At 33.7% G+C, this 24,609-nt stretch overlaps 1 protein-coding gene across 2 annotated transcripts in view; it reads right to left on the reverse strand.

The window, feature by feature from the left end:
• Positions 1–24,609, reverse strand: part of LOC133179087 (GTPase-activating Rap/Ran-GAP domain-like protein 3) — a 64,230-nt gene that overhangs the window by 15,158 nt on the left and 24,463 nt on the right. The window contains exons 1-5 of one of the 2 annotated variants that reach the window (XM_061313818.1): positions 20,518–20,950; positions 13,419–13,488; positions 10,127–10,210; positions 5,903–5,987; positions 2,992–3,110 (exon numbers count right to left, since the gene is read on the reverse strand). In XM_061313818.1, coding sequence (XP_061169802.1) covers positions 2,992–3,110; positions 5,903–5,987; positions 10,127–10,210; positions 13,419–13,488; positions 20,518–20,675 — 516 coding nt within the window. In that variant the 5' untranslated portion in view covers positions 20,676–20,950. Of the gene's footprint in view, positions 1–2,991; positions 3,111–5,902; positions 5,988–10,126; positions 10,211–13,418; positions 13,489–20,517; positions 20,951–24,609 lie in introns of those variants that run through there. The other variant, XM_061313817.1, reaches the window with a different exon arrangement.

The raw sequence follows: 24,609 nt of genomic DNA on the forward strand, positions 1-24,609 counted from the left end.
AGCCGTGAATCATACCACAACATAATAATAAGAATTGAATATATTCATCGATTTTATCTTCCGGGTTAACTTCTTTGCCATGCGGTAGTTAACCAACCAATAAAAAAAAGACAAATATCTTTTTTTTTAATCTAGGTTAACTTCAGTTTCTGAAAATAATGATGAATTTCTAGTGCAGTAGATAAAAAGTAGTCTTAAAAAATAATAAATAAAAAAACAAGGTTGTCAACAAATTCAGATTAATGTTGATGTAAAAAAATTAATTTTATGAGCAAATTTACATTTAGTATCAATGCAGATGATGAAAGGTAGATTCGTGTTTAATCAACTAATAATGTATTAATACATAGATTACTAGTATTCTCGCATGGCGACAAAGTATACCTTTACTCACTGTACATACTGAGTATTGTCATCCACGAACATATGGACAAGGCGACAATATGTGCCTTTTCCCCCCTACAGAATGGGCGACAAAATGTACCCCACAAGTTGGCACATAATTAGTAACAAATGCACATTTTGTCGAAGAAAGAGAGAGAGAATTCATATTAATCATTTTAATTGTCCCCTTTTTCCCTTTTGAGGGTGCAACTTGTATATTAAATAAAGCTTCTTTCTGGAGCTGCTTCCTTAGAGTTAAAAATGTCAATTGTGCGTTTAAAATTACGTTAGTTTGTGAGATCTCATGAAATCTGAAGTTTAATTTTCGACGTAAATACCATTGTTGTGTATGCTCATGCGTATTGATATTCACAAAGACTGAACATATCTTTATAGTATATGGCATTATAGTGCATTTCATGTAATATGCCCACTTAAAAAGTCTGTAATTAACATATCAATGCTAAAAAACAAAATTTTTGAATACCCCTTTTTGACTATACATATTGTCGCCCTTTACATGTTGCCGTTGGCGATAATATGCACCTAGTACTTTCACTGCACATATTCTCGTCTATCGGTTCATAATGTCGCCGGGAACAATATGTGTCTATCCTCACCGCACATATTGTCACCCCACACTAAGGATTGCTTAAGGATATTGAGTAGTTTTATGAATGTAATTGGTGTTAATGATTTGTAGGAAGGCATATTTCATGAAGCGCGATGCATTGCAATAGTCTGCACGAGTTTCTCTGTTTATATTGATATGCATGTTAACATATATTCAGATCTTCAGTTATCATGAAATTGTATGTTCACTAAAAGAAAATCAAAGTTTAAAACACACAGATGTCATTTTTATCTCTAACAAAGCAGCTGCAATAAAATGCCATATATAAAATACAAGTCGCACTCTAAAGAGGGATAATGGTGCAATTAACATGATTAATTTTAATTAATTTTAAATACTAAATATATCTTTCTCCACTTCTCACCCCAGTACAATACTCTTCAAGGAATACTTTTAGCGAAAAAAATATAAAAATGTAGCAAACATCTTCGCTGACCTCGATATAGAAACACTTTGTCACCCAATCTGCAGGGAGAGAAAAAAAATCATCTTGACACATACTGTCGCCGGTGTCAATATGTACTGATAGATTACAGTATATACAGTCATGGTAGGTACATTGTGTTGCCCATTCTGCAGACAGAAAAAGACTTGTCTCGCCACATATAGTCGCCGATGTCAGTATATACAGTGAGCGTAGGTACATAAAAACTGACGAATGACTCATATATATGTATACGTCAAAGTTTCCACTCGTAGACTTTTCCATCTATTTCAAAGAGCATTGTTTGTAATTACATGTACTAGTAATTGTAGCTAGTCAATATTTCAACTCACCCTATTTCTCTGAAAGATTTTTTTTTTCTTACCCCTAAGAAACGAAGAATACAGTGGAATAAAATATCATTCATATAAATAACCAGTGATTACAGAAATACACACATCCACAGGCAACCTTTTCTAAAATGGTCTCAAAATTTTATATAATTTCTTGTGGGCAAAGGTTCTTTGTATCTTAAATTCCTTCTACATCTTAAAGTTTGATTAAAAAAAAACAAAAACAAAAACAAAAGCCAATCATTTGAACTTGAGCATTTCAATCTTTTGTCATCCGTGACATAAAAAGATAAAGCATAGTCTACACGTTAAATTGTTCCAACAAATATAATGCTCATTTACATTCTAGGATCCAAACTGACATTAGAAAAAGAATAAAGATACAACGTAATAAAAGACAAAGCACAGCAGAGTTTAATTAGATTCTAAATGTAGCGATAAAACGCATCGACTGAAGGGCACATGATTAAACAATCCAGAAAGACCTTACAATCAAAGAGGAAGCAAAAAGGCAATAAGACTCAACAATTCAAATGCAGCATTAATGACTATACAAGTCTGCCTTACTGCAACGCAATTCGGCAACGAAAATAATAGGGAATATATTGTTGGATGGCCTAATGTTTTGCCAGAGGTTGCCTGAGAATATATATTGTCCTTTCGAATATCGAAGTTCAAGTCTCTATTGACTAAACCTTCTGCACAAAACTTACATAGACCAAATGCAGGAAGGAAAAACACAAGGACACAGAACATACAGTAAAATACTCAGGAAATGGATGTTGATAGGAATGACATACATGTACATACATCCAAACAAACGGTAAAGAAAAGACGGAATTTAGGGAACATTATTTATGAAAAAGAATTAACTAACAGTTACTGTACGTATTCTAACAGAATCTAGATAATTTATATTAATGTTTCTGGTCACCTGAATTCAAATTTTGATTAAAAGCTTCATGAAAAAAAATCAAATTTTACTGCATCAAACTTGTACTATGGAACATATGGTTAACAGTTAAAAAGTTTCATGTTTTCTCCATAGCACAGTTCTATACTGTGGAACACTAGGTTTATCATTAACTATCTTTCATTTCCTATATAGTAAGGTTCTATACTGTCAAACGCTATGGTTATCATACTATTATGCATATTATACTGTGGAACGTTATGGTTATCAGTAACTAACTTACATTTTTTCTCCATAGTACGGCTCTATACTGTGGAACGTTATGGTTATTAGCGTCCGTGACGACCACAGACAGTATGAATGGGTCCTTGTCCGTGTCTATTCCAACGTAGTTCTGATGAACTGAAAGAAAATAAAGTCGGAGTGCATAATTATCATATTAACCATTTCAACCCCTCCCGTAACAGAATATGATATAAATAAAATAATCTATTAGAAAATGTAAATGAGGTTTAAAATATCTATATGGATTTTCCTAAAAGGATTTAGCTTTAAATAAAATTTTAATGTATGTGTAATCTTCCATTATTTATTTCTCTCTAAGCAGGTTGTGATTTTATTAGTTCCCTGATAAAAACATAATTAATTTGGTCTCAATTGTATACATATACTACATGCACATGCATGAAATACTTCATAACGAACAGTATTCAATCTCAAAAGTCCAATGAAACGATACGAATTTGGAGCAGAGCAAACACGGACCTCAAAATTTAAAGGTGGGATCAGGTGCCATGGAGGAGTGAGCATCCCCTACCGACCGGTCACACCAGCCGTATGCTCCTTGTCATGATCGGGAAACAAAAACCGGAAATATCTGTAGACAGTTCAGTGTATAAATAATGGCCTAACAATCAGTATGAAAAAGTCAGTCAGCATTTGACTCAATGACAGTTGTACGTGCTGACAAAGTCATTGTATCGACCGAAAAACTTGCGAAAAGATGACTTCAAAAGAGATTGATGATATCCTTGTTTCGTCAAATTGTTCGTCAATATATAGCTTGCCTCGTTTCAGAAATTGTTCATACGTAGAGCATGCTCTGGCGTATCGAATCAACTGAGAGACATAAACCCCATATGCAGGTGATAAGGGTATATTGCTACAGGGAAGTAAGGGAAGTTGACGATTGAAAAGTTGATGTCATCACGTTTATCATAAAGCTTTGTTGTTAGGTTACCATTAACGTCTTTTTCTAGTAAAGTATCTAAATATGAAACAGATGTGTCAGAATCTGTGGTATCTTTCATTTCAAGCTCACTGGGATATATCGAGTCGACATATGAATGAAATTAACTATTGTTAATTGATACTACGTCGTCGATATATCGAAATGTCGAGTTGAAGGCCACAGCAAGTGCTTTCTTCTCCTCATGTAGAAGTTTTTGAATAAATTCTGCTTCATATGAATACAAAAATAGGTCTGCTAATAAGGGGGAGCAATTGGTACCCATGGGAATTCCAACAGATTGTTGGAAGATCTGATCTCCAAAAACTACATACTAGATATTGTCAATCAGAAACTCAAGCATCTTTTTAATATCAATTTCAGAGTACTTGTGTGTACAATCAGAGTGTTTTTTAACAAAATAATTTTGTAAATGACCAGTGACAAGGTAAGTATATTTACGCATCTAAAACATTTTAATTCTTTGTATTTAAGACAAGACAATGTTTTCTTTCGTTCAAGGTTTAAAAAGTACATGTAACATCTAATAGACTTAAATAGAAGATAATAACAACTTGACAGCCAAATCTCTAAAGTTAGAATTATTTCTTTCTGAAAAACATAAATGTCACTCTAAAACCCATAAATATCCGTACAATAAAAAAACGAAAGAAAGGTCTTACAAGGATTTTCAGGAACCGAAGGCAGAATACTTATATATTTCTCAAATTCATTTTGCGTAGGCTTAATGTATATAGAGGATATCCACTGGTGTAAACATAGGGCAAGATAATCCTTTGTCTCATAAGACTGAATTTTAAATACATTTTGTTTTCAACACAAATTTAAAAAAAGAAAATAAATCAAAATCCTCCAAAGAAATAATGACTTTTGATGTTGCATATAATGAAATTTGGGAAAAAGAAGTGAAACAAATGGACTGCAGGGTAACAACATGGAAATAGATAAATTATACATAGAGAGAGAGAGAGAGAGAGAGAGAGAGATGGGGACAATAGTACAGTGCTACAACAATATATCTAATGACTGAATTGTTTTTGAAGTGCATATTATCACGTTGCGTCTGAATAGGACAAAGTTATACGAGTGAGGTGAGAATTAGCCGGCGACATCGTAAGTGTTTTGAACGCGGTGGCTTTTCTTTGTTACAGATAACTAAATACAAGAATAACGAACAATATCTGCAAGCTAATCCAAAATAAAATGTTGATGAATGTAAGAATAAAAAAAAGGATTAATTAAAGTGCATCATCATTAAAGCTGTGTACTTGTTTTGAACGAAGAGATTATTTTCTGTTTACACCGCTAGCTGGAACATTCGTTTTATTTTCCCTATTTCCTTCGAACAAGCTTAATATATTTGTTTTTTTATGAATCCCCGAGGAATATTTGTCATTGTCTTTTTATCACCTTCTCTCTCTGGTTTCCTTATTTTACGTATCGTTGTCGAGAATTTTACATTTACTCGAGACTCTTCACTTCGTGAAACATTTTGTTGTCAATGTCGATTTTGTATCTTTGCCGCACTTTTAATTTCAATTGACTGATTTAGCTTGCGATGCCTTACTGCGCCTTTTATTACTGCAAAGAAACTATCATAGAAATTATTTTTGATGAAAATTTGAACTTCGGGTGTGTTGATTTATTTCGTTTTGACAAATAGTTACATCTATATTTTCCGTTGTATATGCAAAGTCTAAAAGGGGAAGTTTTAATAGAATTGAACCAATGTATAGGTATTTTTTGCTGCATGTCTATTTTTGTACTTTTCAGCCAAGACATTAAGACTGAAAGAAGCATTATAGTGAAAAATCAAACTGAAGCTGTACATCAATAACGACAGGCAGGAAAAATGAGAAGCGAATTTAAATTAAAACTGATACTGTTAAGAAAATATGAAAAAGAACATTTTCCGAGGCAAACTAAAAACATTTGAATTACTTACGTTTACCAAGGAAATATTTAAAATACCATCGAGTCTGAAATTCTGGATTTTCTAGATGAATAGGGCTAGCGATAGGGCTGGAAACCTGTTAAAAGCAAAGAAAACAGATTGTTCAAAGAAAAAATATATATATTGAAATTGTCAAACAGAGGGCACTTTAAGAAGACATATATTTCACATCTTGCGTAGGATTAGACCTTCAATGTTTTTCATACATTTTGAATAAATTCTCGCAAAAAAAATATATAAATCAATGGAATAAAATCAAACTTCAAAACCAAACAACACATTGTAAAAAAGCTAATAATGTAAAGATTAGTCTTTGGAGCCAGTAAACATTTTACGGTGTTATAATCTTATTTGATAGGAGAGAATTAGAAAAAAAAAGCTTGCAACGGATAAGTATGTTGTTTCTCATTGAATGACAATATTCTTATCCAACATTGACTGATAGGCCAATGTCCCTTCTTGAGTTGAAAACCTACCTGTTTTACTTGGCAACACATTTAATGAGAAGCAGTGCTATTATAGAAGGGACTGACTTTTCATAATCGTGATGATATAACCATAGATCAACTATTTAAAAGAATTATCGAATGTATAAAGCCACTTGGTACAAACAATATTTTTTTTTTAAAAATCGCGATACATCAAATCTACGTTAATTGAAAAAAAGCAAAAAGGTGTGATTATTAACATCACAGAAAATCTTTCAATTTCTTAATATTTAGAAATTTGATATTTGTATCATTTACAATCAAAATAAGTTTAGAAATATGTCACAATCTATGTATCTCTTTTGTTTGTTTGTAACAACCTTAAGTTACACGTAGTAATATCTGTTTGTACAGGTATATATTTGCCACAGTTTTAAAATGCTATATTGAAGACAAAGAATCTTAGACATGATAAATCATTGCCCAGGACTTAGAATGACAGCTGCGTGCGGTGCCATCTAATCTGGTAAAATACCAAAAATCGTCGTAGGAGGCTAACAAAAATTACCGTTTTTGTTTTCAAACAAGAAACTTGCTTGAAACCTTTATTAAAAAATAATGAAATTATACTTAATATGAATTGATCTTTTGATAGGTAATCAAATAAAACCCATTCATATCAGGATGCCGACCATATTATGACTTACTACCGAAAAATATTCAAAAGTAAAAAACCGTTCACGGTAGCTTAGTCGGTAGAGCGCTCGCTCCGTGATCGGGAGGTCGTGAGTTCGAATCTCGGCCGCGACAGACCTAAGTCGATAAAAAATAGGTAGCAACTGTTCCTTCGCCATGCGCTCGGCACTTTGGAGTGAAAGTTGCAGGTCTTTCGGATGAGACCTTAAAAACCGAGGCCCCGTGTCACGGCAGGCGTTGGCACGATAAAGATCCCTCACTGCTCAATGGCCCTGAGTGCCGAGTAAAGGTCAAAATTTGAAGCCCTTCACCGGTATATGGTGACGTCTTTATATGAGTGAAAAATTCTCGAATGGGACGTAAAACAATATACAATCAATCAATCAATCAAAAGTAAAAAAAAAAAAAAGCATTTGGCTAATTATGCTAATTAGGAAGGATGTTAAAACATTATATAATTTTAATCTTCGACTAAGGTTAAGCAGGCAGTCTTACATTAATGATATTTTTAGTAAGACAGCTGCCTTCTATATAGTTACATTATAATCATTACCGCGTATAGCTAAGTCATGAGGGATACGGAACCTCACTCCATGTTGCTTTCTTAGTATAAGACTAACATATATTCAAAACCCAACTTATTTATGGGATATTTTGTTTTTTTGAAATGCATATAACTTTCAAAACTGAATACACCGTTCACGGTAACTCAGGCGGTAGAGCGCTCGCTCCGTGATCGGGAGGTCGTGAGTTCGAATCTCGGCCGCGACTGATGTAAGTCGATAAAAAATGGGTAGCAACTGTTCCTTCGCCATGTGCTCGGCACTTTGAACTGAAAGTTGCGGGTCCTTCGCTGTGACCTTAAAAATCGAGGCCCCGTGTCGTGGCAGGCGTTGGAACGATAAAGATCCCTCACTGCTCAATGGCCCTGAGTGCCGAGTAAAGGTCAAAATTTGAAGCCCTTCACCGGTATATGGTGACGTCTCTATATGAGTGAAAAATTCTCGAATGGGACGTTAAACCACATAACATCAATCAATCAAAACTGAATACCAAGCGTAAAAAGTTAGACTGGGAATTAGACTCAAGATATTGTACGTTCAATAGGGTCATGTGAACCTTATCTACAAATCTGTTTGTAAACAATCAAACGGTCAATTATTGTTTATCATAGGTTAATAATATCGTATGAAAATGACATGTAAATTATTGCAAATCAATCTTGTTTATTTTAACACTCAATTTTCCTTTCGCAAACACAAGACACTCAAATTTATTGTATATAACGAGAAATTTTCGTAAATATTTTGTGTTCTCAAATAACGATGCATTATCACTTGAAACTTTGTTTGGACTGTAACATATCTTTGCATATTCACTGCCTCCGCACTTGCAATTTTCATTTAGTTGAACTTTCGATTCTTTCGCCACGTGACTGTTATAACACACATACTGTTCTCACCTCTTTGCTACAGGTCCAGCACAATACCCCGATAAAGGTATATAGCTTGATAAAGCTATATAGCTTTATCAAGGTATTACAAATACCTTGATAAAGGTATTTTATGTAATGAAAATACCAAAAAAAAAAATCTTAAAAAATTAAATTTAAAAGTAGAATTATGAGTTGTGGTCAGTGTGTTCACTCGTGCATGAAAAGTACTCAGGTATCAAAAAGGCAGCATAAAAGAACGTCTCCTCACATGACATGCTTTTATACCGATTTCTTTGTGTTTGAGTACTTTACATGCATGAGTGAATTTAATGACAACAACTCAAAACTCGACTTTCAGTATTTATTTTTTTTTTTTTTTTTTAGAATTTTTTTGTATTTTCATTACATAAAATACCTTGATCAAGGTATTTGTAATACCTTGATAAAGCTATATAGCTTTATCAAGCTATATACCTTTATCAGGGTATTGCGCTGGACCTGTGCTACGCGATTCTTCTTACCACTCAGATCTGTACTCACCTCTTCGCTACACTGTATGTGACTGTTATAAAACCCGAACTGTTCTTACCTCTTCGCTATATGACTGTCATACCACATTGTTCTCACCTCTTCGCCATGTAACCGATATAACACTCGTACTGTTTTTACCTCTCCGCTACGTGACTGTTATACCACTCGGAACTGTTCTCACATCTTCGTTACGTGATATTATACCGGTACTACCCGTACTGTTCTCACCTCTTCTCTTCATGATTGTTATACTACCTGTACTGTTCTCACCTCTTTGCTACAGGTCCAGCACAATACCCCGATAAAGTATATAGCTTGATAAAGCTATATAGCTTTATCAAGGTATTACAAATACCTTGATAAAGGTATTTTATGTAATGAAAATACCAAAAAAAAAAAATCTTAAAAAATTAAATTTAAAAGTAGAATTATGAGTTGTGGTCAGTGTGTTCACTCGTGCATGAAAAGTACTCAGGTATCAAAAAGGCAGCATAAAAGAACGTCTCCTCACATGACATGCTTTTATACCGATTTCTTTGTGTTTGAGTACTTTACAAGCATGAGTGAATTTAATGACAACAACTCAAAACTCGACTTTCAGTATTTATTTATTTTTTTTTTTAGAATTTTTTTGTATTTTCATTACATAAAATACCTTGATCAAGGTATTTGTAATACCTTGATAAAGCTATATAGCTTTATCAAGCTATATACCTTTATCAGGGTATTGCGCTGGACCTGTGCTACGCGATTCTTCTTACCACTCAGATCTGTACTCACCTCTTCGCTACACTGTATGTGACTGTTATAAAACCCGAACTGTTCTTACCTCTTCGCTATATGACTGTCATACCACATTGTTCTCACCTCTTCGCCATGTAACCGATATAACACTCGTACTGTTTTTACCTCTCCGCTACGTGACTGTTATACCACTCGGAACTGTTCTCACATCTTCGTTACGTGATATTATACCGGTACTACCCGTACTGTTCTCACCTCTTCTCTTCATGATTGTTATACTACCTGTACTGTTCTCACCTCTTCGCTTCGTGACTGTTATACCACCCGTACTAATCTTACCTCTTCACTACGTGATTTTTATACTATCCGTACTGTTCTCACCTCCTCGCTACCTTCCAAATCTCCCGTTTCAATCCGGAACCTGCCTGCCGATTGGCTTTTACTATCATCGTCCAGTAATGTTAACTGAAAAAAAATATACAAAAACTATTAAAACTATCGAAGGTAATTGCAATTTCTTTTATTCTTGTCAACGTATTTTTGAAAGAAAAGAAAAAAAAAAAGATCTTTGTTGTTTAGATCGATTTGCAAGCTTAACAATACACAGACCCAAAAATATGAAATACTAGTGCACTGAGATTTATCATATATTAAAAACAAGTTGATGGTTTAGAAATTAATTACAGGTTTATACTATAGATGATAAGGCTGTAAACACCAGGAGTAAAATATTTCATTGATGTATATACACATGTACATAGTAATGTTAATCAAGTTATCTGGACGACAAAATCACTTCTGGAATACATTCACTGAAACACAACAATTTTGCATATTTCCAGAAAAGGAAGATTTCATATTCAACATGATAAAGAGGACAGCCATTTCTCAGAATTCATCAAATCATTATTAAGAAAGGTCGTCCAAAATACCCGACACATCATTGTGTAAACTCATCTCCTGCATATTTATTAAAAAATAGAAATGAAAAGCTACATTTTCACAAAAATCTAGTTACACAGCATATAATTTTGTATACGACATAGACTAAGCTTGCTGAGTATGTTATAACATAGTTGAGATTTACCATATGTGCACTTAAGCTCATGTCATATCATCAAAGTTTTAGGCTGAACAGTTATTATATCTTCATTCTTTCTCTATCAACCATCTGATCTGTGTTATATGAACGAATAAAAGCCTTTATGCATTATTCATTGCTCGACATTGAAGTAGGCTCTCGATATTTGAATTTTCAATGGGGATTTCAGGTTACACGAGTACCTTATCAGCTTCAACTCGGGCAACTAACACCGCATTCGATGATCAAATTCAACAGGATTCACTCTTGTGTGGTTAAATAGAATTAATATCTAGGAAACCATGACGTTTTTTTTTTACAAAACTAGTATGTATAATTCATTGGAAGGTTAGCTGAAATCATTCAATTATTTGGTAAATGAAGGTACATATAATGTATTGAATGAGTGATTTCATTCTAAGAAGTGATGCAGGAGCTTTTTATTGTTCAATGGCTTTTTATGTTTAAATAGCGAAGAAATAGGAGAAATTTGTGCAATGAGAGCATCGTAAAAAGTCATCTGACAATATTTTACCATAAAGATCCATGACAATACTTCGGAATCTAGTAAAAACAATGATCTAATATTAGTTACACCTCTAGGAGCACAAAGATACTAATACACCATGTATATGTATAATGTGCATATTATGAGTAACATTATGTTATCTAACTGTCGCCCGCGTGGCGCAGTGTTAAGAGCGTTTGCTCTAGAGTCGCGGTGTAAGGTGTTGATCCTTGCGTCCCGGGTTCGAGTCCCACTGTGGGACGTAGCGACTGGTCCTTCGGATAAGACCGTATAAACCAGGTTTCGTGTCGCAGTAGTTGCTGGCACGAAAAAGATCCCTCACTGCTCAATGGCCCTGAGTGCCGAATATAAGTCTACATTTGCAGTCATAACGGGCAAGTGGTAGCGTCTCTATATGAGTGAAAAATTCGAGAGGGACATAAAATAACAAACAAACTACATGTAACTAATGTTCACCTATTACTATCACACTCTAGTGATTAGATAAACTTTTTTCAGCAAAGCATTTAAACTGATCAAATCTTTTAACCCGGCATTCTACTGAAAAATGTATATGTGAAATCTTGAAGAGAAAGTCCTAGCTTTTAATTTGTAAGATTTTATCGAAAATGCAGTTTGAGAACAACTCACCTGTTATGATTTCAATATACTTAGTGTTGAAATACCGAGTTTTACTAAGAATTTACATATAGTATCACCGTTAATCGACTGTCAGGATTGCAGTTTTGATATATTCATTGATTTTTTATAAATTGATGCAAAAATAATAAAACAAAAGTAGTTTTTTTTATTCTGTTCAATCGACTATTTCGTAGAAGCATTTTGAACAATTGGTTCATTCAATGAGCCATGTTCTACCTATCAGCATGTCTAATAAGGGCATATTGTATATTTGTTTATATATGAATCATAACTAATTTTTGTGTCTTACATTAAGCAAAATCAATTTGGAAATGGTTTACGGGATCAATCATTGTTCAAGTCAATAATTATTTTATGCTAACACAGAAAAGTACGAAAGCCCATTTAGGACCTATCAAAAAATATTTTAGAATTCGATATAACGAATTGTCGAATTTGTTGTAATGAATTTAATTCGTTATAACAGTTTCTTTAAGTTCGTTATTCGAAATGAATTTCTTTGATATTTAATACAAATGTATATATTTTGAGGCACTATAAGAAAATTTATGTGAAAAATGTAGAAAACATATGCAAGCACATGCGCTGAAATTTGATCGGCTAATACCCATATGGCTATTCGCAGCAGTTTTCGAATAAAATACCCTTAAAATTAAAGTGTCCATCTATATTACAGAAGTATTGCCTAATTCAACGAAGCTTGTGGGGAATGGGGCATAATAAGGGATTGGGGAGACGTTTGGGGAACATCTGTAACGGTTTCCGTTACAATTAGCACTCGTTATTATTATTACTATTATTTTTTTATTTTGGTATTCTATGTTTGTCATTATTTATGTTCTTCAAAAAATTCAAAGATAATTGAATTCCTAAATATAACTAAACAAAATCTGTTTTAAATGCTTTGATATCATCAGGAAATGTCAATTGTAATTGCAAAACAAAGCGTTAGATCAATTCACTGCATCATTAAAAAGTTAGAGTTGCAGTAGCATAGTCGCCTGTTTGAAGAATAATACCCATTTAAGTATTTCATTTAGATTTTATTACGTAACAAGTTCAAAAAGATTTCCCACAGGATCAAGAATCAATGATATAACCAAAAAAATACCTTGCTGCTACTGAATACAACAAATGGCAGCATAAAAAAGACATGCCAAATTTTTACTTCTTTTTACAAGGTTCTTTAAAATGTTTAAATTAGTCACGCTTTAGCTTACTCGAAGTTCTTGCACTCTTTCTACTTCCTGTGCGTTCTATTTAACAATCACCTACTTCTCCAATTCAAAATTTAATTCTTTGTACAAGGACAGGTTACGCTTCTAAAACGTTTAATGTCTAATAAGAGTAGGTGTATACCCTCACGCTATATTTCCCTATCATTAGCCATTTCACTGAGAGACTACGATATTTAGGCTTACCGTTTCCACGGAGCCATATTGTCGTCTGCTGAAAGCATCTCGTCTGACAGTCAAATCGGTTGCAGGAGTGCTGCAAAGAGAGAAAAAAAAGGTATATTTAAAGGGAAAAACACATAGTCCATCCCTGGATTATCATGTGTAAAATCTAATCAGACGTATTAAAAAATTACCTAAAGCGTTTGCGCTCGATAGAATAAAGTGTGTTCCATTGAGTATTAAGTAATAAAATTAACTTGTTAATAAAAAAAAAATGTGCAGAATTTGTTGACTTAATATTTCTCATTTCTTTTTTATGATTCCCACCCAGGCTGTATTGCTCATGTGTACAATTCTTAGACAGATTATCAAAGAAGGTCACCACGACTATATCTCTTTGTTAATTTCATGGCGGCTGAAAGATTGTTTGACCCAGCAATCGAGTTGGATTGAATCTCGGACAATGAAGAAGGAGTATTGAACCCTTTTTTGACTATTTCATTTCATTGCGTGGAAAGGAAATTTGTCGTTCAGACCCACTCTAGTCTACGGAAACACCGTCCTTGTGTCAGCCTTATCGACAAAACATCTGTTTTACCCTCCTCTTTGATTTCCTCTTCCCAAATCACGCAATAGTAATCGATTTTTTGCAAAATTGATTACGACGGGAAACATATTTTGTCTTCATTATCTATGTTTTCAACGTAACAAAATACAAGGGCTATTTGACCTAATCCTGACTCTTGCAAATTACTCTGATAATTCATGTATTATCACCAGGTCTTCAGGACCCATTTACACGGTTAATGAGCAAGTTTAATTAAATCAAACAACATCAGGAAACAAAAATAAATCAAAACTTAACGACCCGTAATTTGACTGCCTCGTGTTATTCCAGGTTGACGGTATGTGAAAAAAAAGTGCAGCAGTTGCCCAGAATCTCTTAATTCCGGCAAATATTCAAACAGTGTTCAATAAATCAAACAAAGAGTTTTCTTTATTTTTATGGTCACAAACACAGACAAATCCTGAAACAGATATTAGTTACAAGTCATAATAAATAGATACTAGTAGATGGTTTTTTTTATTTTTTGCTGCTGTTTTTCTTTTTTAGATAAATATTTTTTTCCGAATATCTTTTCATATTGGGAGAAAAGAAAGAGTCGATCTTGAAAGAAATATATAGTATACGCTGGCTTTTTAATCAAACAGAAAACTGTATGAGTAAAAATACCATTTCCACGGAAGAAGCGATCTTATTTTTACACTTATTACCATAATCTTTTGATCGTGAACCAGAAACAAGTTATTTGCATCTTAACAGAAATGTCCTGCCAATTTAAAATATAATTTATTTATCAATCGCAATAAAAATTGAAACAAAATATAGACTAGAATAACAGAGCTTACATATGAACCATTTGCACGGAAAAGATGTTATTCACAGCAGATCGAACAGTGCAATCGTAGATCTTCAAGTTTTGTAACATTATTACAATACACTTGCATTTTACAGTTTAAAGTATTATCCCTAAAAGGAAGGAAAATACATTCAATTTTTTTTAAACTTCAAGAATTTTATAGATAAGTTAATGCTTTGGCTGGTAATAGTTAATAAAACCTTATGTATTCCGCCTAATACGCCCAAGTTCTTTGATTGATCAGTTGATTGTTTGTTGTTTAACGTCCAATTCGAGAATTTTTACTCACATAGAGACTTCACCATATACCGGTATAGGGCTCCAAATTTAGACCTTTACTCGGTACTCAGGGTCATTGGACAGTGAGGAATCTTTATCGCGCAAACACGTCCAAAAGACCCAAAAGTGCCGAGCGCTTGGCAAGGAACGGGTGTTGCCCTTTTTATCGACTTACGTCTGTCGCTGCCTGAGCTTCAACCCACGACCTGATGAACACAGTGCGAGCGCTCTACATGTACCGACTGAGTTATCGTGACGGTTCCCTACATCTTTCAAATGAAAACAGCTAGGTATATGATTTAGATGGGACTTACTTTAATATCAGCTGTATTAAATACCTTATGTGTGACATATGTATAGAAGACCTTGTTAAAGAGAAAATATACATTGTCATATTTTATATTTTTGATCCTAGACTGCAACTTTTTTTTTATAGTTACTGACTAACAATCGTCAACATGCAGATGGAGGAAATAGATCATAAATCAAAGAAGTTTTATGTATTTTAATTGATAGAACTTTTTTTCCAAATAAAGGTACATAACAATCTGCAGTATCAACAGTGATGGATATTCTTTTAAAACTTGTCCACTAATGGACTCTAATGCAACTTCTGAATGTTAGAGTTTTTTTTCTTAGTAAAGCTGTTAAAAAGCCATTTTAGATCAATGAAATATACACACATAACACTTAAGTGAAACTCCAAAAAATATGTATTTTAGATAAATGACTATACTTAGCCGTGATTTTAAACTAGCTTTAAAGCAAAAATTGATCAGCTCACTCGGAAATATTGTTCAATTACGCATCATAAAAAGTGAAAAGGGTCTGAATCTTTTAGTTTAACACAACCTTTTTTTAATCTCACTTGAGTATTCAGTGATTTTTTTGGTCAGAAATAACTTAAATCAAGATTTCTTTGTAAAAATTGTTTTGATTTTTTAAAGATATTGATGCGTATTGATTAGAAGTCGTGCGTTTTCGAGCTATTAAATCCTTATACAACAGGAAGAAATAACACATAAAAGTTCCACAGAGGGCATGTATTCCCCATTTCCTATTACAAATTAAATCATATAGAGAAGGATTGACAGCAAAAGATGCATAAAATTTAGTTTAATCAATCTAATAAACATTTTGTGGAACACAGGATTGTGAACTATTAAATCATTTTCATAGTGGGATCACTACTATAATTTGAATTTAAACTCCTGATGCTTTATTTTTGTAGAAAAATGATTTTCTGGCCAGTTTACAAAAAGAATTGTAAAGCAAAGAGAAACTACACTACGTGGCAATATATTCATATAACATATATGTTGAACAATGTTAAACGTAGTTGATGAAGAATATACTCTATATCCTGCCTTGTTTAATAATATCGTCTCAGCTGCTTATTATACCCGCACTGGCTAAAAAAAAATATCAAGTATATTGTTATCCTGATCCGTCCATCCGTATTTCGCACTTCCTTCTTCCTACTACTACTAGTCGCCACTCTATACATTTTTTAGAATATGATTTGTGGTGCCTTGAACATGTCCAAAATGTGGGGTAAAAAAGAGTGTTTTTCTACAAAAACCTGCTTCCCTGAACTACTCTTACATTTTTCACAGTAGCCAAATCATCTTTTAGAATATGATTAATGGTGTCTTGTAGATATGCAATGAGGTTTCGGAATTTCTGTTTTCACCCTTGGGGCAATTCAGGGTCAAAGGCGTCATTTTTTCTACAAAAACCTTGTTCCTTGAACTCCTCATACATTTTCGCAGTAGCCGATTCATTTTTGGAATGATTGGGAGTGTCCTCTAGCTGTGCAATAAGGTTTTAGAATTTCAATTTTCTCCTTGGGGGCGATCGAGAGTTAAAAAACATTTTTCTATACAAAATCTTGGTTCCCTGAACGCTTCTTACATTTCTTTTGCGGTAGCCACATCATCTTTGGGAAATATTTGGTTGTGTCCTATAGATGTGCAACAAGGTTTTGAAAATTCGATTTATCACCCGAAGGGGTGGGGTGGGGGGTCAAAAAGCGTCCTTTTTCAACAAAAACCTGGTTCCATGAACACCTCTTACATTTTTCGCAGTAGCCTATTTATATTTTGGAATATGATTGGGAGTGTCCTCTAAATGTGCAATAAGGGTTTGAACGTCGATTTTCACCTTGGAGACACCGAGTTGGGGAGGGGGTGGAAAAAAGATGTTTTTCTACAAAAACCTGGTGCCTTGAACTCCTCTTGCATCTTCTGCAGTAACAAACTCATCTTTTGGAAAATATTGGTGCTGTCTTGTCTATGTGCAATACGGTTTCAGAATTTTGTTTTTTTTACTGTGGGAGCCATATGGTGGTATAATAATGATTTTTTAACAAAAACCTACTCCACTTTGTTGGACTCCTCTTACAATTTTTACAGCAGCTCAGTCATATTTGGAAGAAAACTGAGTATGTCCTGTATACATGTATGTACATTTAGGTTTCATAATTTCGATTTTCACCCTTAAGGCGATTTGGGGTTGAAAACCGAATGTTTTGTTATTTAAAAAGTATTGCGACTTCTTCACTCATTACCCAAATGAGAAGGTGAATACAGTCAAAGGCAAACATCTAAGTGCAGCTATTAGTGTCCTATGACAACGTCTAGTTAGAAGAGCCAAAAAATAAAGTTGGTGTTTAGCTTATAAAATCACCGGAAAGACAAAAATAAAGAATAGCACATAACGCACAGAAGCTAACATAATTTCTTAAAAAAAACAAGCTTAGAAATAATATAGAAAAATATTCATTACAGCCCAAATGGACAGATAAAGTTGCCCTCGCATTTACGATAAGTCTTTCAGGGTCTTTAACAAAATTCATATGACCAGATGGAGTCAAGTTATTATCTGATACTCGAGTAAATGGAATGTCAGCTTTATTAGTACACAAAGCAAGCATTGATTAAGTGGATCATATGCAGAATAAAACCAGATTAAGTGGAAATGTTTATAAATTCTATGTTATTTTCAAAAAATTTAAATACAAATATGGAAAAGGAAGGATTTTTTTAAAGCTCGAGATTTCCCTGACTTTTATCGAAAAAGGAAACGCACACATACAATCATAAACTTTCGTCTTAACAAGTAGCCCTCCAACTTACACAGAGTTACACAGATCAATAAGATGAATTTACGCATATCTTCGTGTCTTTTTTTTTCAAATTAGGAAAACAAAAAATCAATTTTTGCAGTCTTCTACATAAATATAGATTTCCATGATTGCTATATATTGATATTATATGCCACAACACACAAGTATGATAGTTTCACAGAATATTCTATTCATCACTTCAGCTCCGCTGAAGTAAGAAAAAAATGTTTCAACATAATATATATTTATCAGAAATAACTTTACAGTCTGTTGCTATTTTGATAACCATAAACGATGTAGTGTTTTCATCAAAAGAGTGCAGGTATCGTCAGTGTACCATGTCGGTTTATTGATGATAGCAATAATTGCAATTATCTTTTGGGTAGGTACATAATATATTCATGTAGGTAAGTGGCAGTGGGACTAGCATAGTTTAATATGTAGTCATGTAGTGAATTTCAAAACTGATATTTTTTTTTCAAACACGATTGGCCTGTTTTAGTTAATAGTTCGGAAAATTATTTCTTTTCAACCTCGGTTCACTGTACGTAATCACTCAAACTCGTTGCAAAGCAAATTAAAACTATTAGTTTTTGTTACTGGGAATATATGCCACAAATAAGGGAAAACTTGTGATTGCATTAAGCATTAAAAGAAGGAACTAAACTCATAAATCAATGTTTAATCGCCTGTGATTGTTAACAATAGCTTTCAAAAATCAATTTTAGAAATTGAAAAACTTAACAATGCATGTAGGTCTATAACTAACAATTAGATCTGTGATCACGGTCGACACGGAGGCATCACAAATGACGTTTGATGATGTCACTTATAAGAAACTCACGCGAAATATTGCAGGAATGTCTCGAGACGTCTGCTAAGTGCGATTCCTTTATCACCGTCATACAGTAGATGGTATCATAAAGACCTCTTTTCTTTATTAAAAAGGAAAGGACACTAAGGGGAACTAATAAAGGAAAAGAACATAATATATTGTTTCCTAGTATAGGAAGTAACATAAGTGGGGCCCTATTCCTTCAGGATGCCCATTATTAACTTTTCTTTTTACAAAATGCTACATGACATCGCTAAGAGGTCTCTTACGCAATATTTTCCTTGTTTTGACACTTTACAGGAAGAAAGATTTTTTAACTTCAGAACATTGCTTTATTTTCTTAATATTATCTGGTATATACACTCGTGTTAGTGTTTTCGCAGAACACGTTGTCAATAAATGTAACTATCGAAGCCTCTATATGATCCTTATTAAAAAAGGAAAATTTTCATTAGCTCCCTTTTGCAAAAAAAAAAAAAAAAAAAAAAAAAATCTTCCTCGCTACCGATTGATTGCATTTCCCTTAATACCCGGGGAAGCTTAAATTACGTTGTATTAGTCTACATATTACCTACATGGAACATAACATAAATGCATATAATCCTCAAAGAATTTAATATAAATAAATGATAAACTCTCAAATTATCATCAGATAAAACAAAGGGAAAAAACCCTAAAAAAAATGTCAATATGTTGCATTGTTCTATAGATATTCAAGTCAATCCATGTACAGATTTGAGGTTAAGTATAATTTTTGAATAAGGATTTCAACACTTTCTAACTGTCATTTCAAGAGGTGTGGTGATCTGGGACTGTCTTGTGGCAGAAACGTGTTAGCGTTATGCCAACCAACACTAAATTATTATCAGTCTTTAAGTCTAGCTGTTTGACACTGAAAACGTCAACATCAGTGACATAGCTTAGAAACTGCTAAATGTACACTTCATGAATATGAGTAGAATTCTTTACAAGTGTCTTGAACGTTATTTTTTTTTTATTTATACATTACTTACGATCATTTCTTACAGGTTTTATCTTTAAAATTTATTTGGTATACATTTTGCAAGAATTGAAATTTATGCTGTTTTGTAAGAATGACTTGAAACCACACCACATCTAATCTAAATGAATTGATCTCTCCACTTTCTTCTTTCAATTAAAAAAAAGATTGCAGCATTTATATATATATATATAAATATATATATATATATATATATATATATATATATATATATATATATATATATATATATATATATATATATATATATATATATATATATATATATATATATATATATATATATACACACACGGCAAAGCGATTGTAACAAGTTTCATGTCAGATTTCACTCATTACTTCTATCAACCGGAGAAAAGAGAACAAATATATCATTTTTCAAGACACCTAAAATAATGAACTAGTTAATGAGATGCTTGGAGAGAGAGAAAGAGAGAAACCTGGCACATCTTGGCCGGAATTGATGTCCGTTCGTTGAGTCTTTCCACGTGACCCTCCTCTGCTCCTTGCTTGGACTTTTGGTGGAGGATGGCCTCTTCTTTGAGGAGACAGATTTCGAACGAAATCGAAATAAAAAGTCCTCCATAGCACAGGGCATTAGATGTAACTTTTTAATTCTTGTCTTCAAACAGGAACGAGATGACAGGAACAATATGTATCAGATGAATTGAAAATTTTTCATCCAGAATCTTAGAAAGCACATAGCACAAGCACAGTCGTTATTTTCCACAAGTCCATTCATAAGCTGATAAATCAAATTATGCACGTATACCTTATCCTATCGTGTGATGATTTCACTCTAAACACGTTGTTACTCTACTGTCAAACATATAGGCATGCGGCGGCGGATGAATCTCAATCGATACACAGGCTTCTTCCGCCGCAGGTCGACAATACACGGCCAGATTAAATTTTCCATTCATAAAACGAGATGATGAGTTTAATTTTAGACAGCTGAAAGTGAGTGGTTTGGTGTGAAAAGAGAAAGGAGCAAGGCATGAGAGTTTAAAAAGAAAGGAAGGATTACCAAGAATTAAAGATGCATATAGTGATGTGACAGTTTTTTCTTTTTCTTGCTTGAATTCCATGTATAGGTATTAATTTAGATAGATTTATACTAAATTTGACTACTGAATTTTTCATCCACCTGATCCAAACATAGGGCTCATGGCAGATGTGCCCGGACCGGCCAACAGGGGATGCTTACTCCTCCTAGGCACCGGATACCACCTCTGGAATTTCCGGAGATTTGTGTTTATACCCTGTTCACAGATTTTTACTGTTTGTGGATTTATTGAGATCGATTATTGCTCCTTATCTTCATCTTTTTTATTTTATAGAAAATGATACGCTAAAGATGAATCGATAAAAGATAAGCTTGAAATTAAGTTCAACAATAAAAAGATATTAATTATTGTTCACAAATTGTGTCATAAAAAGTATGTATGTATATATTTTCCCTGGATATTTGTTCCGAAAATAAACTGTGATCTGCAGAGTCAATAGCTCGGTTGATTTGAACTTCCTTGCTTCATACTGCACCATATGTAATCACAGTTTATCAAGAGGAGATCGTAATTAAGGTAATCAAAATTTTGTGCCTCACGTCCGCTTTTATGACGTCATTCACATAATATTTAATGAAAAATATAATTAATCCAGACTTGTGTTTTCAAAATGTAGGGAGATGTTTTAGTAAGTAATATTTTTCCGGAGAGTGTAAGCAACATCTCTATGTGAAGCTTATGTTTTATGCTGTTAATGAAATATTTGGGGAAATCATTTTTCCTGTCTTAATCGCGTGATCCAACATTTTGATGCTTCTAAATAAGTATCGACAGGCATTAATGTATAAGAAAAAAATTAATTACGAAAGATACAGGTACGCGTGATGGCATTGCAACTGAGGTCAACGAAACTGAGGTATATTCAACCAAATTTAAAACAAAAGGCATATGTATCAATTGTCAATTGCATATATATATATATATATATATATATATATATATATATATATATATATATATATATATATATATATATATATAGGCGTGACCTACCCTACAATATCTCAAGGTACTCAAGGTAGTGCAAATTTACCAAATCATGTACAGTACGTGCTTGTGGACATATCAAGCAAAGCCTACCTGCACCCACTCAGTACCACGACCCGTGGACACACTCTCCGACTCATTACGTCATTCTGCAGAACAGTCACCAACAGAACATTCCTTCATTCCATCTGGTATCAGACCATAGAATCAGTTACCAGATCACCTTGTCACTGCCAACTTACCTTCAAAGCAGAGCTCGCAGGCATCTACTTGTTTTCATCCTGTTTTATCCATAACGTACATTTGCTAAGCACAGACACTGTACATAATTGAACAAAGTGGGACACCGATGAAGAAGATAGGTAGGTAGGTAGATACAAATAACAAATATAAAAGCATTTAAAACAAATCTTGCTTGTTTGAAAACACAGCTTTATCAGCTAAAACGTATTGTTAACAGGTGGAAGTATTACGTAGTAAATTAAGTAAACCAGATGACTTTAAAAGATTCTCCACTGACAATTAACTTCGAATATTTCAGTGTCCAGAAGCTCTATATCTCTATAAAAGGAAAAGAGGCTACAAACTACATAGTAATCGATGTTAGAGTTCTAAACCAGGTGACAAGCCAAGTACAGGGCAGATTGGGTACCTAACCACAATGCGTGTCGGCATGGGGTTCCATGGCACTTATGGTATGCTAGGTGTCTCCCTTGACTCATAGAAGCAGTCTTTCAAACGTGTGTGCTTTTAAAAGTCAAGGGAGACACCTAGCGTGCCATGGAACCATTCATTCAACCGTATGTAGACCGTCACGGTAGCTCAGTCGGTAGAGCACTCGCTCCGTGATCGGAAGGTCGTGTGTTCGAATCACGACCGCGACTGACCTAAGTCGATAAAAAATAGGTAGCAACTGTTCCTTCGCCAAGCGCTCGGCACTTTGAAGTGCAAGTTACGGGTCTTTTGGATGAGACCTCAAAAACCGAGGCCCCGTGTCACGGTAGGCGTTGGCACAATAAAGAACCCTCACTTGTCAATGACCATGAGATCCGAGTAAAGGTCTAAATTTGAAGCCCTTCATCGGTATATGGTGACGTCTCTATATGAGTGAAAAATTCTCGAAAAGGACGTAAAACATCATACAATCAATCAATCAACCGTGTGTGTATTGTGCATTGATGATTAGATCTATGAATTGTGAAAGGTAAAAAAAAAAATTCTCAAGTGAATCTTCTGAGCTGTTGAGCATAACAATATTGGAAAAGGCAGAAAAGAGAGCACGATTTGCTGTTATCTTCAACTAATATGCAGCTAATTAACTTTAAATTTGTCCAATAATAGCCCTTCAAATTTCATATGGCAGCATAAAGGTATTAAGTGACTCAAATATTGGGATTTAATGCAGTTGTTCTAAGTAGTGGGCGAATTCACAATATAACACATGATAAGATTTCAAATATACATAAAACACATCGGAAAGACTATCTTTCCTACACCACATTTCATTGTAAGAATGAAAATATGGGCAAAGAGCTAAGTTCTTTATGAATAAAATGGCCCTATAGGTATACCAATTTATTGACTACAACCCATTTCAAACATTAATATAAGGTATAGACGTAGTGCTTTCACTTCCAATAACAATGTTTCAGCTGAGAGTCCAGGTATTTGAAAATGGGCTTTGTTAAATTGCAATGTTCGTGAATTTTACAGTCTGAGAAAACATACATGTTTATTTTAGTACCCCTGGAAAGAATTAAAACATGATCACATCCCTCAATCCAAAAAATTAAACGTGCTTTGTTATCTTCAAAAATAGTTTTATCCTTATATAATTGCATAATTTGGATCAGGCTTGTACTCTATACAAAATATTGAGAGAGAAAAAAAAAATAAAAATAAAAAAAAAATAAAGGCTTCTCAGACAGTAGATTTGATCATATACCAACCAAGTTCATTTCCCAGTGAACTTTTTAACATTGTTGTTTATTACTTATATTTACATTTGAGACGAATGTTCCGAATAGAACTGCATTTATTACACGAACGGCCCGTCGTATTGCTATGTTGTGACGCGAAATGACCTTAGAAGTTGTTTCGCTCCAACATTTAAATATTTACATGGATGTTCTAGAAATATCTGTTTATAATGAAAAAAACAATGATCGCTACTAAGATTAATCTAAGATTAATTAACACTAGTATATTTTAAGTAAAAAGCGGTGTATGCCTGTTTCAGTTACATACAGACCTTCAAACCTAAGGAATTTCGGGTTAAAAAGGTAAACTCGATTTTAGGCTAATTGTATTAATTAAAACATTCTTCACACCGAAGGAAGATGTAACGAACATATGTTGAATGAAAAACATCCGTATGTTTCAACTATTTCATCCTTTTGATCGCTATCGAGTTAGAAGTCACTGTGACAGAAATATGTAGGCAAGATATCTTCTCGCCGTGTGATTCGGTCACGTTAT

Source organism: Saccostrea echinata, unplaced genomic scaffold, assembly GCF_033153115.1.
Source record: "Saccostrea echinata isolate AGI-Se365-2 ecotype Australia unplaced genomic scaffold, CSIRO_AGI_Sech_v1 ptg000004l, whole genome shotgun sequence".
In the NCBI taxonomy this organism is placed as follows: Eukaryota; Metazoa; Mollusca; class Bivalvia; order Ostreida; family Ostreidae; genus Saccostrea; species Saccostrea echinata.